Source organism: Nicotiana sylvestris, chromosome 6 (assembly GCF_000393655.2).
Source record: "Nicotiana sylvestris chromosome 6, ASM39365v2, whole genome shotgun sequence".
NCBI lineage: Eukaryota > Viridiplantae > Streptophyta > Magnoliopsida > Solanales > Solanaceae > Nicotiana > Nicotiana sylvestris.
In genome coordinates this window covers 144,789,241-144,810,876 of record NC_091062.1, presented here as the reverse complement: position 1 = coordinate 144,810,876, position 21,636 = coordinate 144,789,241, and the positions used below count along the sequence as shown (strand labels likewise).

The following is a 21,636-nucleotide window of genomic DNA, read 5'->3' as shown; positions in this document are numbered from 1 at the left end:
CTATCGAACAAATCAGCAATGAGTGGGATCAGGTACTTATTCTTCACTGTAACCTTATTAAGTGCTCGGTAGTCTATGCACAAGCGCAGCGATCCATCCTTCTTATTCTGGAACAATACTGGTGCACCGAAAAGTGCCTTTGATGGGCGAATGTAACCAACATCCAACAACTCTTTCAATTGTTTCTTGAGCTCCTCCAGCTCAGGAGGTGCCATAGATATGGGGCAAATGCGGGTGGCTTAGCCCCTGGCTCCAACTCTATCTTGTGATCCACCTCTCGCCTAGGCAGCAGGTGCTTAGGCAACTCCTCGGGCATGACATCTTTGTTTTCCTCAAGCAACTTCTCTATGCAAGGGGGCAATGTCTCTTGAAAACTCTTATTTTCCTCTAGACTTGTGATGGTTGCCACGAACGTCGGCTCCCCCTTTTTGATCCCCTTGACAACCTGCATAGCTGAGAGTTGTGCTTGGCTCTGTTCGTGTGGCATAGTCATTGTAGGTACCATGCAAGCTCCTTCTCGCTCCATAACCAAGAGACATTGGAGGTAGGGGTCGATTAAAGTATGACAATGTCTAAAGAACTCTTGCCCCAATATGATGTCAAAGATATCCATAGCGGTTATGGTAAAGTTTGTCATACTTTTCCAAGTTTCCAATTTGAAACCAACTCCATTAGCTACCCCACGAGCATTCTGTATCTCGGCATTCACGATCTTGACGCGAGAGTTGGTTGGTTCAAGCTTCAATTCCAGTCTCTTTGCGGCAGCCTCAGTCACGAAATTATGAGTTGCTCCAGTGTCCACCATTGCACGAGCGGGCTTGTTGTTGATGGTGAGATCCACATACTGATTGCCATTCTCGGTAGGTTGGATAACTTGCTTCGTGACAGCACCACATAATCCGATCATACCCAACTGTGCGGTTCCCGGACTCTTTCCTTGTGGCTGCTCCTTCCGCTCACGTACCATGGCACTGAGGCTCTTGAGGTCAGGACAATTCCTGAAGCCATGTGGCCCTCCGCATATATAGCATCCCTTCTTCTCGACCTATGCCTTCTTCTCGGCGTAGCCCTAACGGCCACTCGACTTTTTGAAATCTTGAGTCTTGGAGTATTGTTGTTGTATCTCCTTGCCTTTGCCACGGTCTCCCCCACCTTTGATATTGTTAACCTTTGACTCCTTGCCATTGCCTTTGTCGTGCTTGTCATGCATGAAGTCCATCAATGATTCGGCCTCCACTATGGCTTGGTCTATATCAGTGACTTGTCAGCGTTGCAACTCCTACTTAGCCCAATTTTGCAACCCGTCCATGAAGTGGAACAACAAGTCATCATTGGTTAGGTTGGGGATTTGAAGCATAAGGGTAGTTAACTCCTTGACATAGTTACGTATGCTTCCTGTTTGCTTTAATTCCCTAAGCTTGCGCCTTGCCTCGTACAAGACATTGTTTGGAAAAAGCTGTCGCTTGAACTCTGCTTTGAACTGATCCCATGTGGTAATAGTACATAGACCTTTATCCACGTCGGCCATCTTCCTTCTCCACCATAGCATGGCAGTCTCTAAGAGGTACAATACCGCAGTGTTGATCTTGGCCTCGTCATCCCTCACTTTGCCATGCCTGAAGTAGTTCTCCAAGTGCCAAAGGAAATTTTCCACTTCTTGTGCATCACGAACACCTTTGGACACCGGGGGTTTGGGAGCCTCGATCTTGGCCTCCCTCGTCACCACAACATTGCTGGCTACCTCGGTCACGCCAGCATTGACATGCTCCTCGAGTGACTCTATCTTTGCCTTCATAGCATCGATAGTACTCAAAGCCTCCATGAGTCTGCACTCTAAGACAGTGATGGTTTGCCTTAGTTCCATCTCAATCTGTGTACGTCCCTCCAAGTCATTTCGGATACTCTCAATCTCTTCAAGAGTGTGCCCCTCAAGAACGTTAAGAGTGCCTTCCACCTTCCCCAAACATTGGCCAAAAATCTCCACGGCGTCCATCCCCGCGTTCATCTTCATCACCCACTCTTTACCGAGCGAGACGTCCTCTGGAAGGACCTCCACTTCATCCTCGCTCGCCTCAATGGCAGATGGTTCTTGGGATGTAAGCCCTTCGTTTGACACAACCTCAGATGACACCTCCTGGCTCTGGTTGGTGGTATTCCTCTTTTTGCTACGGCCGATCTTGCCAGCAGCATCCTGAATGACGTTGGCTTGGGTGTTGGCAGCGTTAATTTCTCCGTCGTTCGCCATTCCCTTAGTTGAAACCTTCGCTCTGATACCACATTGTCACGTCCTTAGTTGTTAACCAAGTACACGTGCGGCACTTGACAACTCGCTCACGATATTGCACAACTTGCTCACGTTCTTGCTATGTCAAGTCAGCCTTACTACACTCAAAATCGCTAAGAGAATGGAAGAAAGAACACAAGAGAATTGTTAAAGGAAGCTTTTTATTAGGGAGAACTTGAATTGTTTGCTTGGTGAATTACAAATGAATGACCCCCTTTATATACTAGTCTCCTATGGGCTAGTGTGTAAATATTAATTCCTACACAAGTCCTTGATATTTACAAGATAAGAATTTTTTCTAGAATTCTTTACAAGCCTAGAAGATTCCAAGTACTTTCCTAGCAAATCCATAAGGATCTAGGTTCTTTCTAAGGAAATGTCCATACCTCTCTAGAATCTTCAAACAAATGCTAGCCTTCTTCTTATGTAAGCTTCCACGTGACATTAATATATGGCAAATGACGCCTATGTGGCATGATGACATGACGGGTAATCACAACATGCCTACTTTTCCACCTTTATTACTTGTGTGGATTTGCCTTTATACATACCTGGAATGAATGTTTTGATGGTTACTAGTATTTCAGTTCAATCCCAACTCAAAGGACAAAGCAAACTCAAATTCGAAAATGGAGAATGGGAGTGAGTATAAGCCGACTGTGATGGTCACAAATGACGACGGAATTGACGCACCCGGTTTGAGATCTCTTGTTCGCGTTCTTGTCTCCTCCAATCTCTTCAATGTCCTTGTTTGTGCTCCCGATTCGTATGCTCTCTCTTTCTCTCATATTCCTTAATCTACAGTATTTTATCAGTGTCTGCTTGAATTTACGTAATATCAGCCACCTGTTGATAGTTTATGGAGTATATTAATTGAAATTGGTCCCACTTCTGGAAATTTTCTTAATTGTTTTGGTCTTTGCCCAGTCTATTTTAAGTACCGGTGTCCAATAGCGGAGGTTTTGCTTTCGTACATTTTACTTTTCGTTTGTTCCTCGTGGCCTTGATAAGTTGATCCCATGGTTAAAACTTTTATTTACTTGGGTAATCGAGGACGGTAGAAGCAGTTTTGCTTATTTGTTTGGTAAACTCGTGGTTATCAACTACTGATCCGCTCTTGATGGGTAAAGTTAGTGGTGGGAGTCAACTTTAGTCGAGGTGACTGCCAGTAAAGCTGGATTTTGCAATTCATAGATTCTTTTATATTTTGCTTTAAGTGAGATCTGTAAATAGCAAATGTTTGCAGAAGTAGTGTTAAATCTTAAAGTATGTGGACAAATTGGACTTCCTGTCTGTGGTTTTCAAAGTTCTGACATTAGGAGATACTGGATCCATATACAGTTTCTTGAGCCTTATCATTTCAGTGGAGCATGCATGATATATAGAGTCCTTATCTGTATGACCTATAGGTTAAGTAGCAAGGAACATTTTAGATGTGTTGCTCACATGTAGATTTCATTTATCTTTGTCCTATATGAACACGTAAGCCACTGACAAGTGACGCTGTTACACGGGCAAGAGCATTCACTCGCAACCAGGAGGATGGGAATTCAAGTCACCAAGAATGGAGAGGGCCAATAGTGATACGTGGTGGGGATTTGGAGAATAGAGTTTACCATATCAAGGACGAAAAATAAATAAACAAGCTACCTCGTTGTTACCATTTTCTGAAAACAATCATTCAAACTTCTATCAGCTTGTTATAGTTTCTACTGAAAACATTCTGATCCCACCCTATGTAGACATTTAGGTTACTTTGGTTGGGAAGATCCTAACTAATCGTTTCATCTGAGGGGTCATCTGCTGGTAGTTTGCCTTGTTAGTTTTCTGTGTTTCTAGAGTAAAAGGCTTGTTATGTTATACTTAAAGAAGCGACTTCTGAACCTAATGTATCGTATCTGAATGTCTAAAGCATGTCTGCCAAAATTCTGCCCATGTGCCTACATAAAGTCTTGTCGTCGACAATTGCTTAAAACCATTATGCATCAACTAGAACACTATGTGACTGTTAACTGTTAGATATTCACTAGAATCACCACCACAACTCCTGATATGAAGTAGTGATTATAGATTGAAACTAAAGATCTGATATGCATCAAAGTTCCAGGATAGCTCATTCTCTGTTAATGTACTGCATTGTGCTCCCTTCTATTCTCTCTTAATTTGTTAACGTCCGAATGGATCTATATGATATTTATTGTATTCTTGTTCCCATCTTCCTAGTGAAAAGTCAGGTGTCAGTCATAGTGTCTCATGGCGACGTGCACTTTCCGTCAAGAAGGTGGAGATCAGTGGAGCAACAGCCTTTGCAGTTTCTGGTTAGTCAGGGTCTTATTCTTAAAAAGTCAAATTTTCATAATCTGCTTGAATCTTAAGTATAGTGTACTTTAGTTTTTTTCTGGTTTCATGGCCCATGTTTGTATAATTATCTTAACTAAAGCCATCATAACTCTGTCTCTCTCTTGTTTTTCTTTCTGCAGGAACTCCAGCAGACTCCACTTCCATAGGGCTCTCCAAAACGCTCTTCCCCTCAGTACCTGATCTGGTAGCACTTAGCTTCAGTCATCACATATTATTGTTTAGAGGAAGTTTACATTAACGGAGGAAATTCATTTAACTGAAAATTTACTTTTTACACTCTATAAACAAATGTTAAAAGTTAATTTTGGCTCTTGTTTTTTCTTCCTTGCAATGGCAGCTGAAATCTTGCAAATTTCATTATATCTGTTTTTGTTGGGACCTTTAGATTGAAGGATTTAACTTTGATGCTAAAAATTGGCTACTCAGGCTTTCTTTTCCTCATTTACTATCCTAATTTCTCAGAATGATGAAACTTGATAAGTTGTGCTGCTTTCTAGCTAAAATCTTTAATTTTCGAGTCTATTATGGTTTAACTAGTGAGTTCTCCTTAGAGATACAAGTAAAAAAAGAAACGGAATTAGAAGTACAATAAAGGCTCAGCTTGAAAAGATCAAAGAAAACTACAAATTAAACACTGATGGATATGATATGTGTGATTTAGGTCCCTAGTGGGACGAGACTCCTTCAATCAATCAGGAGGAAGGGTCTAGTGAAAACATCAGTGAGGATCAGAAGTTGTTTATGAGATTTTGTGCTCTTTTACTAAATGGACCTCTTGCTGGTACTTCTCTTAGTTTTTTTTCCCCCATCATACTTCTCACTTCTCATAGCTAACTAACAATTCGTTTGCTGTTATGGTTTTCTGTCCGACCCCTTTTTTTTTACTTAGTTGTGCTAATAGCCTAATCTACCACATCAAATCACACCATGTGTGCTCATGCCAATTTATGCTTGCAGGTTGTCAGCGGTATTAATATGGGTAGCAATTGCGGGTATCACATGTTAGTATATCTCTGCATTGAGCCTTTAGATCCTTCTGCATGAAGTGCTTAATAATTACCTCTTGGCCGGATATATTTTTAATTCAGCTATTACTACTTTTTTTATACCATCTTGCTTTGAACCAAGTTTCATGTTTTTAATCGTGCACCACCCATGGATCCATGAACCATATAATGATGTGGTGATGTGGGTTGAAAATGCTATACAAGACCTTCATTTGCCAATTCTTGGTTTCTAGTTGTCCAAAGTTGATTAAGTTTCCCTGGTGCTGCTACTGAAGTGTTAGCAGACTTGCCATTTTCTTGTAGTAAAACCAGGAGATGCTAAATGTTAATGAATCTATTATTGGTAATGCAGTGTTTACTCAGGGACAGTGGCTGGTGCACGAGAGGCTTTTTTCAATGGTGTTCCGTCTGTCTCACTGTCATATGAATGGTATAGTGCATAACACTATCCTGTCCTCAGTTTAACTTGAAGGCAAGTTACTTTTTTTTCTTACTCATCAATGTGATTTGAAAATTCAGGGTTCGTGGAAAAAGCAAAGTTGATAATTTCATATTGGCTGCTGAGGCTTGCATGCCCATCATTACAGCTATATTGGCTGAGATCAAGAATAAGACTTATCGTCAGAATTGCTTTCTTAACATAGATGTCCCTGCAGATGTTACCAATCACAAGGTAAGCCGAACAATAACTACGGTACCATTGCCATTGACAGAGTTTGAAAAGAAGAAATGGGAGATTATTTCAAAATATTGAAAGGGGTATAACGAGTATAAAAAAGATCTTTATTTCATCTATTTTTTGGGTTAACGAGAAATATCTTTGTATATAGATGACTGGGATAGCTTGATAGATGTGCACTGTGAAGCCATTTAAGCACTTTGTAAATATTTTTGATACTGCCTTAGTGTGATGTGAATGAGTAAAAATTGATCTGGAAAGAGTCTGTAAATTGAAAATATTCAGAATTGGCGTTACTCCTACCCAAAATATTTTTGGAACGTAGCATCTTATATATTTCCTTATTTTACTTCAATAAACATTTAATAAGCTTCAAACTCAGTTGAAACTTTTGGTTTAGTTTTGCACAAACTTTAATAAAGCCACCTATAAGCTTAACTTAATTACGATTGTCTTTTCTATTTCTTGCATGCTTACCCAAGTTTTCGAAATTAGCCAAATTGTTAACAAATGCAAATTTATTCAAGGATGGTATGTTATTGATTTGAACAATATCCTGTTGGAGAGATATCTAGTTTTTAATTGAGTACCTTTAGAATATAAAATGAAAAAGAGAACTTAAAAGTTAAGTAGCTTGATTCTTCTGAAACTGTTTTCCTATGTTCCGGATACTTGGTAAGTTGAATTCAAGTAGCTAATGATGCAAAAAATGTATCCAAGGATGATATTGTAATTGATTTAAACGAGTTCCTTGAAACATATCAAGTTTACCATTTCAAAAAAAAAAAAGAAAAAAGGAACCATACTAAATTTAAAAATGAGTACCTTTTAGAAAAAAGAAAAGTGAAAGAGAATACAAATCTTAGTATGTTTGTTCTTTAGTAACTTTCTACCTTGTTCCTGAAATTTGATGAAGTTGAGGTCATTCTTATGGTTGATAGTGAAGGTTCTATGAGGGAAATGTGACACTCTGCCTGATCTAGAAATCCTAAGATGGTTGGGATTTATTTGGGTGTTACTGTTGCCAAAGTAGATTAGCTATTGACTAGAAAAAGATTTTGGTTATTGATAGGGTTATCGCCTGACTAAGCAAGGCAAGAGTGTTTACAAAATGGGATGGAAGCAAGTTACTTCTGAAGCACAAGGAGGAAGAATGTTATCTACAATGACGATGGACTCATCAACAAGTACAGAAGCATGTGTGCAAGAGCAGCCTTCAAGCACACAAGAAGAACACCTATTGTTTGAGACAGAAGTATTATCCCTTTCTCTATCTAGTACTTATTTGCTAAAGTTTCCTTTACACTAATCACAGAAATGCATTTCTTCCTCTGCTCCAATGTGTTGCCTTTTCAGATCATTTTCCTGCCTGTGCAACATGATACCCTTTTCTGGTCTCATTCACAACGTAGAATATCTTACCCTCATGTTATTTTTTCAACATGTTCTCATGTTCATTCCCTTTTCAACTCCCCTTTTATCTTTTGGGAGGTAGTGGGGGGTGGGGGTGGGGGTGGGCTGGGGGGTTAAAAAAGTTTTCTTGGAGATTTTCTTCCATGAATCAGTGCATTGTAGATTATGACATGTGCCTTTTATCTCTCTTTCAGACAAGAGGTCAAGAATGAACAATCTTCCTGATGAACAAAATGGGTTGCTAATATACCTAAACTTTTTGTACAAGGAAAAGTTTTGATTTGAAAATAGTCATAGATTTACATATATTCGTATATTTTCTCTTTCAGCTTTCTTTCCCATTCCACAGAGATAGCTGTCTCGGGGAGTTCTCTACTGTTGATTCTTCTTGTGGATTAACTATTGTAACGGTGCCTATTGTACAAGTGACATGATGACTACATTATAGATCTTAAGACTGCAATTATCTACCCAAGTTCTTAAAATTTGTTTATAAGGGGTTCTTATTTTACTCAAGGACATAGCATTTGAGATGTTCTGGTTTCCTTCATCTATCTTTGTACAGGTTTTTTCGGTAAAAGGTCTTTCTACAGTTATTAAACGAATTGTATGGCTATCCTTTACCAGGTCAGGGGAGCACCAGTGGATGATGAGGATGGTGATTACTCTTTTCTTCAACAAGGCTATGTATGCAGAACTCGTTTATTTGATGGAAGTTATTTTTTGTCAATGGCTCATCATTAACATGTTACTTACCCTTAACTACAGATTACTGTTACGCCCCTTAGCGCCTTATCTCCTGCTGCTATAGATGATGTGGAGTTCTTCAAAGGATGGGTGCCTGGTGTTTGTGATCGCATTTCTTCCTCTTCCCGATAGTGCTGTAAGTTCACCATTTGCATAAAATCTATATATGTACCAACATTGAGGTTCCCAATACTCCTCTTTGGATGATAAGTCCTACTTATATCAATCATATCTTCTCTGTTGATTTAAGAAGTTCTACTTTTGAGTATGATATGCGTGGTCCCTAAATGACTCAAATGTTTCCTGTTTGTTTCTGGAACTCTTTTTTTATCTCAGTAGTAAATCCAGATTTACGCGTTCTGTCTGAAGCACTGGTTAAAATGTCCAACTATAAGAAATTTTCTTGCTTCAGCTTCATTCCATATCAACTGCTTTTTTTCTTTTGTATGACCTTTTGTGATGCTCGTAGTCCAATCGAGAGCGGTTTTACTGGACACCTTGTAGAGATAATTGAGATATCTTGCATCATGCCTCGTTACCTCATAATTTTGTTGTGTTCTTTCAGCATAAGATGCTCTGCAATTCGATATCAAGGCAGTAGCAGCTAATCAATCCATACATCACAGAGGTTTTGCAAATGAATTTCATTCTTATCTCTATCATCCTTCCCCCTTCAAAGTTGATTCTTGATTTCTAGATGCCATATGTAAGATCAGGCATCTAAAAGTTATAAGTACTACCCTCTCAGATCAAGAAAAATTGCCAATTTAACACTACTATATTTGTTTTTGCTCTTATTTTTTCTTTTAAATATAATTATTGGTATCTTTTCCTTGAAGGCTTATTTAGGCCATCTGACAATATGGCAGACTGAACTAACATACTTGCCTTCCCTTTCCACCCACTCCATGAAACCAACCAACCCAAAAAAGAAAAGAAAAGAAAATCTTTTAATAGTATATCAGCTATAGTTTGCTTGCCAACAATAGGATGACATTAATCTCTTAGTTCTATACTGTAATTTCATATAAAAGATTGATGAATCTTAAGGGGCCTTTCCAACGAAATGTTTAAGATTTCTATGATGTATCTTCGAGCCATGGACATATCATAATCGTGGGGTGCATTAGCTAGGTTCCTTTTAAATACTGACACAAGGGTATTTTTGATATGTTGATAAAAATAATTCTTTATCTTTTATATTTTGTGTTTAATTAAGAAAGAATTACACAATAAATCACTCCATAAGTCGACCTTGCAGTATTTTAGCCCAGTTACAAGTTTGCAAATGTGTAGCCAAATATCAATAAGCTCATATTCATTTTTTTTTATTCTCCAGACCTTCAGGCGTTAAATATCCGCGAGTTTCTTTTCTTCTTTTTCTTCAAGTTTATACATACCTATCCCAGCTACAAAAATGCAAAAACAGACGCGAGCAACCTAAAATCTCATCTTCTTCAATGATATTCTTATTAAATTTCAAATGTGATTTTTGTGAGAAATATGGAGTGGGTATTGTTTGAACTTATTAGAAATAGTCTAAGTAGGATGTATCAAAGTTTGAAGTCATTTGATAGAGATTTGGACTAGTTTTGAACAAGAATTGCGAGTGAAAATCGTACAAGAAGTTCATTAGAGATGCTTACACTTTTGTACAACGTTATACTCTTTTATACAAAGAGATACATTATGTATATAGTTGTATAGAAGTGTATAAAGATGTATAAATAGTGAAAATATTTGTGATACACTATGTATATAAGCGTATAATATACACTATTATACACTATTTATATAATATTATACACTATTATACAAATGAGTCATATCAATGGAGCTTCACGGGTTCTTCTTCTTTCTTGGGCATCTTCTAAAATTTAACTCAAATGTAGCTTAAATCTACTCCAAATAATTTCAAATTTAAGTTTTGAACTCCTCTTGATGATTCTAATCAATTGGGACAACACTTGTCACAACCCGGAATTCCCACCTCGGGAGTCGTGATGGCGCCTACTCGTAGAAGCTAGGCAAGCCACGAACTTAGAAATCTTTAACTCTTCTGTTTTAATTTTTTTTTACAACTTATGTTAACAAGTGATAAATATCTAAATGACAGCGGAATATGAGATTTAAGCGGAAGTCTTAAATAAATAAAAAACCAAAATGTTTCGAAAGTCAACACATGCCTCTACCCAGAAACTGGTGTCACAATATCCACGGACTACTAAGAGTACTACATACAATAGTTTGAAGGACAAATAACATTGTTTGTCTCGGATACATGAGATAACGGAACATAATAAAAGATAGAGGAGACGCCGGGCCTGCGGACGCCTGCAAGGCTACCTCGGTGTCTCGGTGGACTGAAGGTTGGCTCCCTACTGTTGCTGATCAAGTGCCGCTCCGGTATCTGCACAGAGTGCAGAGTGTAGTATCAGCACAACTGACCCCATGTGCTGGTAAGTGCCTAGCCTAACCTCGGCGAGGTAGTGACGAGGCTAGGACTAGACTCCAGATAAACCTGTGCAGTTATATAATATATGACGGAAAATAAACAGAAATAAGCAATTTAAAATAGGAGGGGGTACACGCTTCGGGGAAACATATCAAGACCAACATAAACTTAATAAAATATGAAAGGGCAACTCAATATCTACAACAATACAATAACAATACTGTTGCAGCGCGCAACCCGATCCCTTATCATTTAACATTATTGCGGCGTGCAACCCGATCCACATATATATAACTGTTGCAGTGTGCAACCCGATCCAATAGAATATTTATTGCGGCGTGCAATCCGATCCAATATAATATCTGTTGCGGCATGCAACCCGATCCAATATAATATCTGTTGCAGCGTGCAACCCGATCCAATATAATATCTGTTGCGGCGTGCAACCCATTCCAACTATACAGTCAACAATAATCATAATTAACCGTCCTGGCAAGGGATCAACAATAGACTACACTATCCCGGCAAGGGAACTTAGCAGTACAAGTATATACGTCCCGGAAAGGGAGAATCGGCTATAACCAATCTTAACTCAACTCCTACTCATCTCAATTACCACCATTTCTCAATCATAAGTAGATTGCACGATAAACAAGCTAAGTCTTTGCTCAGTATCAAGGATTTACTCACTATTTCAACCATAGTAACATTCAAAAATACAACAAGTATCAATTTAAGACTCACGGTGATGCTTGACACCAACGTATAGATACTCGTCACCATGCCTATACGTCGTACTCAACAAGAAGCAAATAGCAAATAGGACTCAACTCCTAATTCCTCAAGCTAAGGTTAGACCGAACACTTACCTCGATGTCACGAACGCAATTCAAGGCGTAACTATCGCTTTACCCCTTGATTCCACCACCAACTCGCTCGTATCTAGCCACAAGTTACTTAATTATATTAATAAATGCTAAATGAATCAATTTGAATGCATGAAAATGAATTTTTTAAAGTTTTACCCAAAAGTCAAAATCATCCTCGGGCCCACATGGTCAAAACCCGAGGTTTGAACCAAAACCCGATCACCCATTCCCCCACGAACTCAAATATATAATTTGTTTTGAAATCAGACCTCAAATCGAGGTCCAAATCCCCAATTTGAAAAACCTAGGTTCTACCCAAAACACCCAATTTCCCACATGAAAATCATTGATTTGAAGTTGAAATCATGTTAAAAGATGTTAATGATTGAAGAAAACTAGTTAAAAATGACTTGCAATTGATTTGGAGAAGAAATGCTGTTTGAAAAATCGCCTCTTATGTTTTTGGGGTTTTGAATAATGAAAAATGACTGAAAATCCCGTCTATTTATACCCCTCTTAGACCCCCTGTGTGGACCGCACAAAATGGACTGCGACCGCACATGCCTTCTTAAGGGCACTGCGGTTTAGTGCCCTGTGCGGACCGCACAAAATCGACTGCGGCCGCACAGCAGCGCCCTATGCGGACCGCACACAGTCGACTGCGGCCGCACAGCCTCCACCGCGCACCGCACAAGGTCGACCGCGGACCGCACTAGTGGGTTCAGAGACCTGCAACTTCTGGTTTTAAGCCTAAAACATCCCAAAACCTACCCGAAACTCACCTGAGCCCTCAGAACTCCAAACCAAGTGTGCATACTAACTCAAAAACATCATATGGACCTACTCGTGCAATCACATCATCAAAATAACATGTAAAATCATGAATTAAACCTCAAAACTTAACATTTTCATCAAGAACTCTCAAAGTCCATAACTCCTCAATCGGAAGTCCAATTCACGTCAAATAAACTCCATTTTCACCAAATTCCACAGAAACGTCTTAAATCATACCCTCCGTTTCAATTTATGTGAACCCATTTGACTGGGGACGTAGTTTAAGAAAAAAGAGAAGACTTTTGAACTTGTGGTATAAAATGAGCCACATATATTTTGCGTGGCTATAAATCATTGCATAAAAGTAAATTTTTTCCAAATAAGGAAAGGGGTCATTCTTTTTGGCACGGACCAAAAAGGAAATAGGTTCACATAAATTGAAACAGAGGGAGTATATAATACATGTACCGGGCGCCGGAACTAAAATACGGGTCCGATACCATCATGTTCTAAGCAAATTTCATTTCAATTTTTCTTAAACAGTTTCAGAAAATAATTTCTTTTAAAAATTCATTTCTTGGGCTTGAGACCTCGGAATTCGATTCCAGGCGTACGCCCAAGTCCCATATTTTCCTACGGACCCTCCGGGATCTTCAAATCACGGGTCCGGGTCCGTTTAACCAAAACGTTGATCGAAGTCAAATTAACTCATTTTATAACCAAATTTTATCATTTTTCACATAATTTCATATTTAAGTTTTCCGGCTACGTGCCCGGACTGCGCACGCAAATTGAGGTGACTCTAAATGAGATTTTCAAGGTCTCAGAACACAGAATTTAATTTAGAGCAAGTGATGACCTTTTGAGTCATCACAATACTAATCCAAACAACTAACAAATTGAAAAACTCAATTTCTGAAATTGAAGCTTCGACAACCTTTAATGGTGACTTCTATTCTTTAAGTTTTTAATCAGCCACTGAGATTAAAATTATATTTGGAATGAGGATAAGACTGAGACAATGACAACACCTTCTTTCTAAGTGAACCTCTTTAATCATGACAATAAACACAGTTCTCTCCGTTCCAACGGAGGAAGTGATCCTCATATGACTCCAAAAAAATAATTATTATACGTATTATTTTTTCTTCTTCATCCAAATAGTGGTTATCAGCTTTGAATCTGGAAGGAGAGTTGAAAGAGAATAATAATGGTAGAGAAATTTCGGGGAGCAAAAATCGGGACATGGGGAGAAGAAGAATGAAGAAAAAAAAACAATTAAAAGGGGTGGGCTAACAGATGATCAAAGTAATTTTCAGGTTATGTACAACCTGAGCCATACTGGGTAAGAACTTCAAATATGGGCCATTTTCTGATAGGTTGTTGGGCCAAGTGATAAGGCGTGTAATTCTCCTTTTAATGAATTATTGCTATATTTATATCTATTCTATATTAAAAGCACGAAAACCCTTAGTGAAATGTCTTTCGCCTTTTTACCCTCTAAAAATATATTTTACATTGGACACATTTATAATTTAAGTTACTTACCTAAATATTAGAATATTTAAATCACCGAAAATTTTGGTTAATAAATATTTTCTTATTAAACTAAGTAAAAACTCCTAATCTTTAGACTTTAGTCGTTACAACATATTAATTAAATAAAAAAATGTGAGTACCATCCAAGAGAATACAATTAATTAAATAATATTTACCTAGAATGAAAGACTAAAATTTAAAACTAACCTTTTACTTTTCATTTCAAACTTGATCTTCTGTCATAAAAGGCTATATTCTGAAGTCCCTCAAATTTTATGTTAAATATTATAAGAAACACTCCATTTAATAGTTATTTAATTATTTTTTAATATTTAGGAGCTTAAAATAATTAAATTTTACTTATTAATTTGTTTTCTTAATTGAACTATGTAGAAAGTTATAACATTTATAGATTTATTAAATTTCACTTTTGTATAAGTTTTACATTTAAATTATATATAAACGATAAAAAATAGACGAAGGAAAAATAAATAGATTTAAGAAAGAAGAGGTACGGGTTCTTGAACAATAATATAGATATTTCACTTTTTAAAAATATATAACACTACTGCACCAATAAAATTATTCAATATTATACTTTAACTTTCAAAAGTTTTAAATGCACTACTATAATTATGTGAAATGTTGAGCACCAATCAATAATACGCACAAAATAACAAGATAATTTATAAGATCTTTTAATTTTAACTCATGATACATTTAGCTAAATATGAGTGGGTTCATTTTTCCGGTTATGATGGGGTTGCATCAGGGGTCGACACTCAACCCTTTTTTGTTTGCTTTGACGATGGACGTACTGACGCGTCACATCCAAGGGAAGAAGTCGTAGTGCATGCTATTTGCAGATGATATTGTATTGATTGACGAGACACGAGGCGATGTGAACACGTATTTAGAGGTATGGAGGTAGACCCTGGAGTCTAAAGGTTTCAAGTTGAGCAGGACTAAGACAGAATACTTGGAGTGTAAGTTCAGTGGCAAGACTCAAGGAGGGGAAGGAGAGGTGAGGCTAGACTCGCAGGTCATCCCTACGAGAGGAAGTTTTAAGTAGCTTGAGTCTTTTATTCAGGGGGTGAGAAGATTGATGAAGATGTCACACATTGTATTGGGGCGGGATGGATGAAATGGAGACTCGCTTCCGGTGTTTTGTGTGATAAGAATGTGTCACCAAAATTTGAGAATAAGTTATACAGAATGGTGGTCATACCAACGATGTTATATGGGGTAGAGTGTTGGCCAGTCAAGATCGCTCATGTACAGAAGATGAAGGTAGCAGAGATGAGGATGTTGAGATGGATGTGCAGGCACACCAAGTTAGATAGGATAAAAAATAAGGTTATTCGCGACAAGGTGAGTGTGGCCCCTGTTGAGGACAAGATGCGGGAAGCGCGACATAGGTTGTTTGGTCATGTGAGGAGGAGGAGCACAGACGCCCCGGTGAGGAGGTGTGAGAGGTTGACATTGTAGGCCTATGAAGAGGTAGAGGTAGGCCAAAGAAAAGGTGGGAGAGGTGATTAGGCAAAACATGGCGCAACTTCAGCTGATCGAGGATATGACCCTTGATAGGAAGGTATGGAAGTCGAGGATTAGGGTAGTAGAGTAGGTAGTCTAGAGTGTTCATAACAATAGTATTGGCACGCGCTCTAGCTTTCTGTTGGTAGTAGGTTTTTATGACTAACCATTATTTTCTTTCATTGTTGATCATTTTACTATCTTGTTGTTTTTATTCTGCTTTTATATGGGTTTTTGGTATTGTTTCTCCTTGTCTATATTTTCATTAATATGGTGCTTTTGCTTTCCTGTAGCCGAGTGTCTACTGGAAACAACCTCTCTATCCTCACAAGGTAGGGGTGAGGTCTGCGTACATACTACCTTCCCCAGACCCCACCGATACGGGCTAATACTGGGTACGTTGTTGTTGATGATGAGTAGGTTCATTAGCTAGCTTTCAATTGTAGATTCTCTTACTAACTTGCTTTATTTTTTTTAATGTCTTTATTTTTTTTTGTACATTGATTTTGTATTTATTTAAAGTTCGTAGATTATTAGTTGCCAACTTATATGCTGTAAGTTGTATCCTTCAAAATTATTTAAATTTTTCAAGACTTGACGTGAAACTGAAATTATGAAATTACAAACCTGAAAAAAATGTTAAGTTCAGTTATTGATGATTTAGGACTTCTGTAATTTCTTCAATTATTGAGTTAGTTATACATAACCGATATTCATGACCATTTTTAGGAACTTATAATTTTATTGTATAATAACTATTTCAAATAAATTTATACTCATTAAGACAAGATTCATGCGCATTGCACGTACCGTAAGAGTTACTAGTAAAATGAAACGGCGGAAGTAGTTACTATTCTTAAACATGGGGCATGCCTTCGTTTAATCCTTTTTCTAACGGTTGCCTTGATCTTCAAATTTTTAACCAATTGGTGAGTTGTCTCACCAAAAGTCTAATCCAACATTATTGAGGTTTGCTCCTTTGAATATTCCGACTTTGCTTTTACAACGTTAACAGACCATATCAATTTCACCTTTCTTTTTATAATTTTTTTTTTAGTTTTTTGGAAGTTTACTTCTTTAGTAATGCACGACAGTCGGATCACCTAAGTATAGGAGTATTAAACCAAAGATTTTCAAGAAACTGCGGAAAATTGGAGAGTGGTATTTTAATTGACCATAGATGTAATCATGTAACTTTAAGGATGTAATGATTAGCTCTTACCTTTTTGTTTCTTTCCTTGCAAAGATAGAGGAGCAAATCTTATCAAGCATTGCACTTCGATTATTTCTATTCTCTTTAATTAGCAGTTGCCAATTTCTCTTTTACTTTTGAACTAGCGGATGCGCGGACACTAATGTCAAATATTTAAGTTATTTGAATTGTATGTAAATAATCTTAAAATTTACACTTTTTCAGTAAATATAGATAATCATTGGATATTAACTACATGAAAAAAATTAACCATTTCTTCTATTTTTCCTTTTTGATACCATTCTTGCCAGTGTCATTGAATCCTACAAATAGTCAGGAAGCAAATAATAACTCATATTTATTGCAAAACAATCAAATGTTGAGACAATGAATGACTTTTTGGATAAGACTTAACTCTTTTACTACTATTTGAACTCTTATTTGGTGTGTTGATATCTCTTAAAAAATATTTCTTTCTTAAAATTTCAGTTTCTAAAATATTATTTTTCAATAATAATTATTTTTTTAATAATATAATTGAAAATATTATTCTTAATTCAAAACTCATTTTAGTTGGCTATCTAAAAATATAAAAAATACTTGAGCTAGTGAATTGTTTTTACTCCATTTTGATATTTGACATTAACCATGTTAAATATATCAATTATTTGAATTATATGTAAATAACCTTAACATTTAAACCTTCTAAATAATTATAGATAATCGTCAGATATTAATTAAGAAACACTACATGAAAAAAGACTAATATTTTCTCAATTCCTATAGTGATAATTTTATTTTTGCACTATTCTCATAGGTGTTATTGGCTAAAAATAGCCACATAGTGAAATAATAACTCATATTTAATTTATGGCAAAACACAAAGATTGACACGATATAAACGATTCTTTGATTACGACGTGACTATTGTACTACGAAATGAACTCTTATTTGGTATGATTTTATCTTTCAAAAAATATTTCAATTTTGAAATTTTAATTTCTAAAACTTTATATATATATATATATTATAATAATGATTATCTTTATAATGATGCAAGTGAAGATATTATTCTTAATTTAAAATTTACTTTAATCGGCTATCTAAAAATTTAAATGATTCTTTGGCCGGATTTATTTCAGTATGATTTCACTTTAAGTTTATCGATATCTCTATCCCCAGAATTTGAATTTTTAATACCCTATATATACCAAAATTTTGTTCTTTGAATCATTAAATGTTAAATTAGTTGATTATTATTATAAAACATTGCATATATTATCTTAAAATTGTCACGTAGTTTATTTTTTGACACTATAATTTGCTTAATCTCAATGCAAACTGCTCAAATTGCATTCCAATTCAAATTCGAATGTCATTTCAGTTTGTTAGTAATAGTGATTTTTTAAAAACGACACATAATGTAAATTAAAAAAAATATTCTAAGATATCCTTATCTTATAATCTATTTATTTGAGTTGAAAAAAAAAATAATTGAAATCGATGAGATTAACTTTCAATTTTTTATACTCAACAAAGATGAAACATAAGAAGAAATTTGTTGTCATCTTTTATTTCTCGTTTTTAGATCTTTCTAACATTTGTTTCAATATTTATTTTCTTTTAGCTTATTTTTTATGTCATTATTTCTTTTGTTATAAAAAATTAATTTATTTCACTATAAAAGGATGATTTTTAGTAAACATTGTTTACATATGAACTTTAATTATATTTTTAGTCTTTGATTGAAATTATTTCTTATTTTTCTTTTCGCTTTATCTAATCAGCTTAAATAGGTGCTCATCCGACCACTTAAATTAAAAAATTGAATGATGTGTAATTTATATATAATCTAAATATAATATGTGTATAATCGTGTGTTGTCGGTATATCATTTATTTATATTATCCATAAAAAGTAAACAATAATTATGGCCGGATATTATGTAAATATTCCATAAAATTTTGGGTTTGAGTTTATCCATGATATAACTTCTATTATAATAATTTTAAAACTCTCTACTAATGTTAAAAAATATCTTTTTTTATTATCTTTGAATTAAAAAAAGTAAAGAGTTTTTTCGAAATAATTTATTTATATTTTGAAAAAAAAAAATTTGATGTCATACCAATTTTTTCTTTATATATACTCTTTGTTACACTTAAAAGTCATTGTAGAAACTATCAATTAGAAACCAATTTATCTCTTATTGAGTTTGAAAAAAAAAACCTTTCACATAATCTAATGATTCAAAACTAATATTATTCAACGAAAAAAATATTATACCCTTGTAATATTGGCTTGGCTACAGCTAAATAAAGGGGTTTCAGCTTATATCCTTCAATTCCTTGAATGTGCTAAATTGAAATTAATGATAGAAATTATATAGTCAAAGTTTTGTTATTTGTTTGATGTCCATTTATGCAAATTGACTCTTCAAACAAATATTCTTTAAGAAGAAAAAAGAAACAATTTTTTTTAATATTGACTGATTTTGTGATATTTCTTTCTCCAGCATGTATGTTTACTTTATTATATATGTAAGTAAACTTTTATTTGGTTTTGTAAACTCTTTTTTGTTATTTAGATAAACATAGACGTGTACCCTATATATTACATTTATTTTAAAAGAATTTCATTTTATTCAAATCTAGCTACAGTGTTTCAAAGAACTATACTTATAGATTTTAAATGTGAAAGTAGACGTGTACCCTATGGAGTAGTTTTTTTTTTGATAGAGGCGAAGTAGTATTTAAATAATTAGAAAAAACAACAAAAGTTCCTAAACATGATTGCATATGATCATTAACCAAATTAAGTATGATAACATGATAAAAAAGATAAATTTTATTTTTAACTTAAATTTGAATTTTAGAACTTTATCTATAAAATTATCTTTTAATTCAAATTCCATACATACATATATATATTTATATATATATATATATTATATTATATTATATTATATTATATTATATTATATTATATTATATTATATTATTTTGTATTTAACTAAAATAATCAAATATAGAATAAAGTTACCATATACTATTGACATTTATTAGCTTGCCACTTGGCTTAACCATAATGTCAATTATATATGTTAACTTTAAACTTTTATTTGATTTTGTAAACTCTTTTTTGTTATTTAGATAAACATAAACGTGTACCCTATACATTTGTCACGACCCGAATTTCCCACCCTCGGGAGTCGTGATGACACCTACTAATGGAAGCTAGGCAAGCTAAACCTTAACTACCTACTACACTTTCATATTGCTTTTGTTTACCAAACACAAGACGACAACATAATAAAAGCAAAATTTTAAGAAATAAAGCGGAAGTCAACAATTATATAACTTAAGGTTACGACTACTACAATTTTTAAAATGTGATGACCCAAAAGGTCATCACTTGTTTTAAAACGAAACTTCCGTATTCTGAGGCCTTGAAAACCTCATTTAGAGTTGCCTCGATTTGCGTGCGCAGTCCGAACACGTAGCCGGAAAGGTTAAATATGAAATTCTGTGAAAAATGATGAAACTTGAGTTTAAAATGAATAAATTTGACTTCGGTCAATATTTTGGGTAAACAGACCCAGACCCATAATTTGACGGTCCCGGAGGGTCTGTAGGAAAATATGGGACTTGAGCGTATGTCCGGAATCGAATTCCGAGGTCCCAAGCCCGAGAAATAAATTTTTAAGTAAAATTATTTTCTGAAAATGTTTAAGGAATTTTGAAATGAAATCTGATTAGAAAGCGATGGTATCGGGCCCGTATTTTGGTTTCGGCGCCCGATACAGGTCTTATATATGGTTTAAGTCATTTCTGTAAAATTTGGTTGAAAACGGAGTCCATTTGACGTGATTCGAACCTAAATTGCTAAAGTTGATGTTTTATGAAGTTTGAGAAAAATCCTTTGATTTTTAGGTTTGATTCATTATTTTTGAGGATATTTTGGCGATTTGATCGCACGGATAAGTTCGTATGAAGTTGTTGAGTTAGTAAGTGTGTTTGGTTAGGAGTCCCGAGGGCTCGGGTGTGATTCGGATGTGTTTCAGAGGGTTTCGGACTTAGAAAATGTTGCAGGTTTCTCAACTGTTGGGTTTCTGGTACTTCCTTCTTCGCGTTCGCGGGAGTACCCACATGAACGCGATAAGTTAATTGTTGCTGAAGGAATTTCCTTTTACTCGAACGCGTAGCTAAGGTCGCGAACACGAGGCTTTGGGGGGATAACCCTTCGCGAACACGGTCCTGGCCACGCTAACGCGAAGGCCAAATGGGCCTGGGCAGGGGGTGGGGTAGTTGTCTTACGCGAACGCGAACACGAGGAGATTACTCTCCGCTAACGCGAGCACGAAGGCTTACCCAGCCTGACTATCGCGAACACGAAGGTCAGTCGCGAACACGAAGGGCATTTTCGCCCAGTGATTTTAAAAAGGCAAAAAACAGAACACTTTCGGGATTTTATAAAAATTTCACAAACATCTTCTTCTCCAAAGCTCTTAGGCGATTTTTGAAGCTTCTCTTCACCATAATCTCTTGGGTAAGTATCTTTAACTTGTTTTCTTCATTTTCCATCAACACCCACTAGATATTTAGGCCTAAAACATGTAATTAAGGGTATAAATTAGGGATTTGGGTAGAGTTAGGGCTTTTTGATTATTTGTGATTTAGACCTCGTTTTGGGGTCGGATTTGAAAACAAATTATATATTCGGGCTCGTGGGCGAATGGGTGATCAGGTTTTGGTCTGAATCTCGTGTTTTGACCAAGCGGGCC

At 35.8% G+C, this 21,636-nt stretch overlaps 1 protein-coding gene across 2 annotated transcripts; it reads left to right on the top strand.

Moving 5' to 3' along the window:
* Window positions 1–2,727: 2,727 nt before the first annotated feature.
* LOC104231414 (uncharacterized) lies at window positions 2,728–16,383 on the top strand. 2 transcript variants are annotated; one of them, XM_070147580.1, is made up of 11 exons: window positions 2,728–2,773; window positions 2,864–3,050; window positions 4,508–4,602; window positions 4,765–4,829; window positions 5,603–5,646; window positions 6,005–6,082; window positions 6,172–6,325; window positions 7,404–7,586; window positions 8,372–8,431; window positions 8,513–8,627; window positions 15,955–16,383. In XM_070147580.1, exons 1-10 carry the CDS (start codon window positions 2,743–2,745, stop codon window positions 8,621–8,623), a joined length of 1,008 nt encoding a protein of 335 aa, XP_070003681.1. In that variant the 5' UTR covers window positions 2,728–2,742; the 3' UTR covers window positions 8,624–8,627; window positions 15,955–16,383. The 2 variants fall into 2 exon arrangements, with proteins under 2 accessions (XP_070003681.1, XP_009782713.2); XM_009784411.2 differs by lacking the exon at window positions 15,955–16,383 and adding an exon at window positions 9,057–9,329.
* Window positions 16,384–21,636: the final 5,253 nt, after the last annotated feature.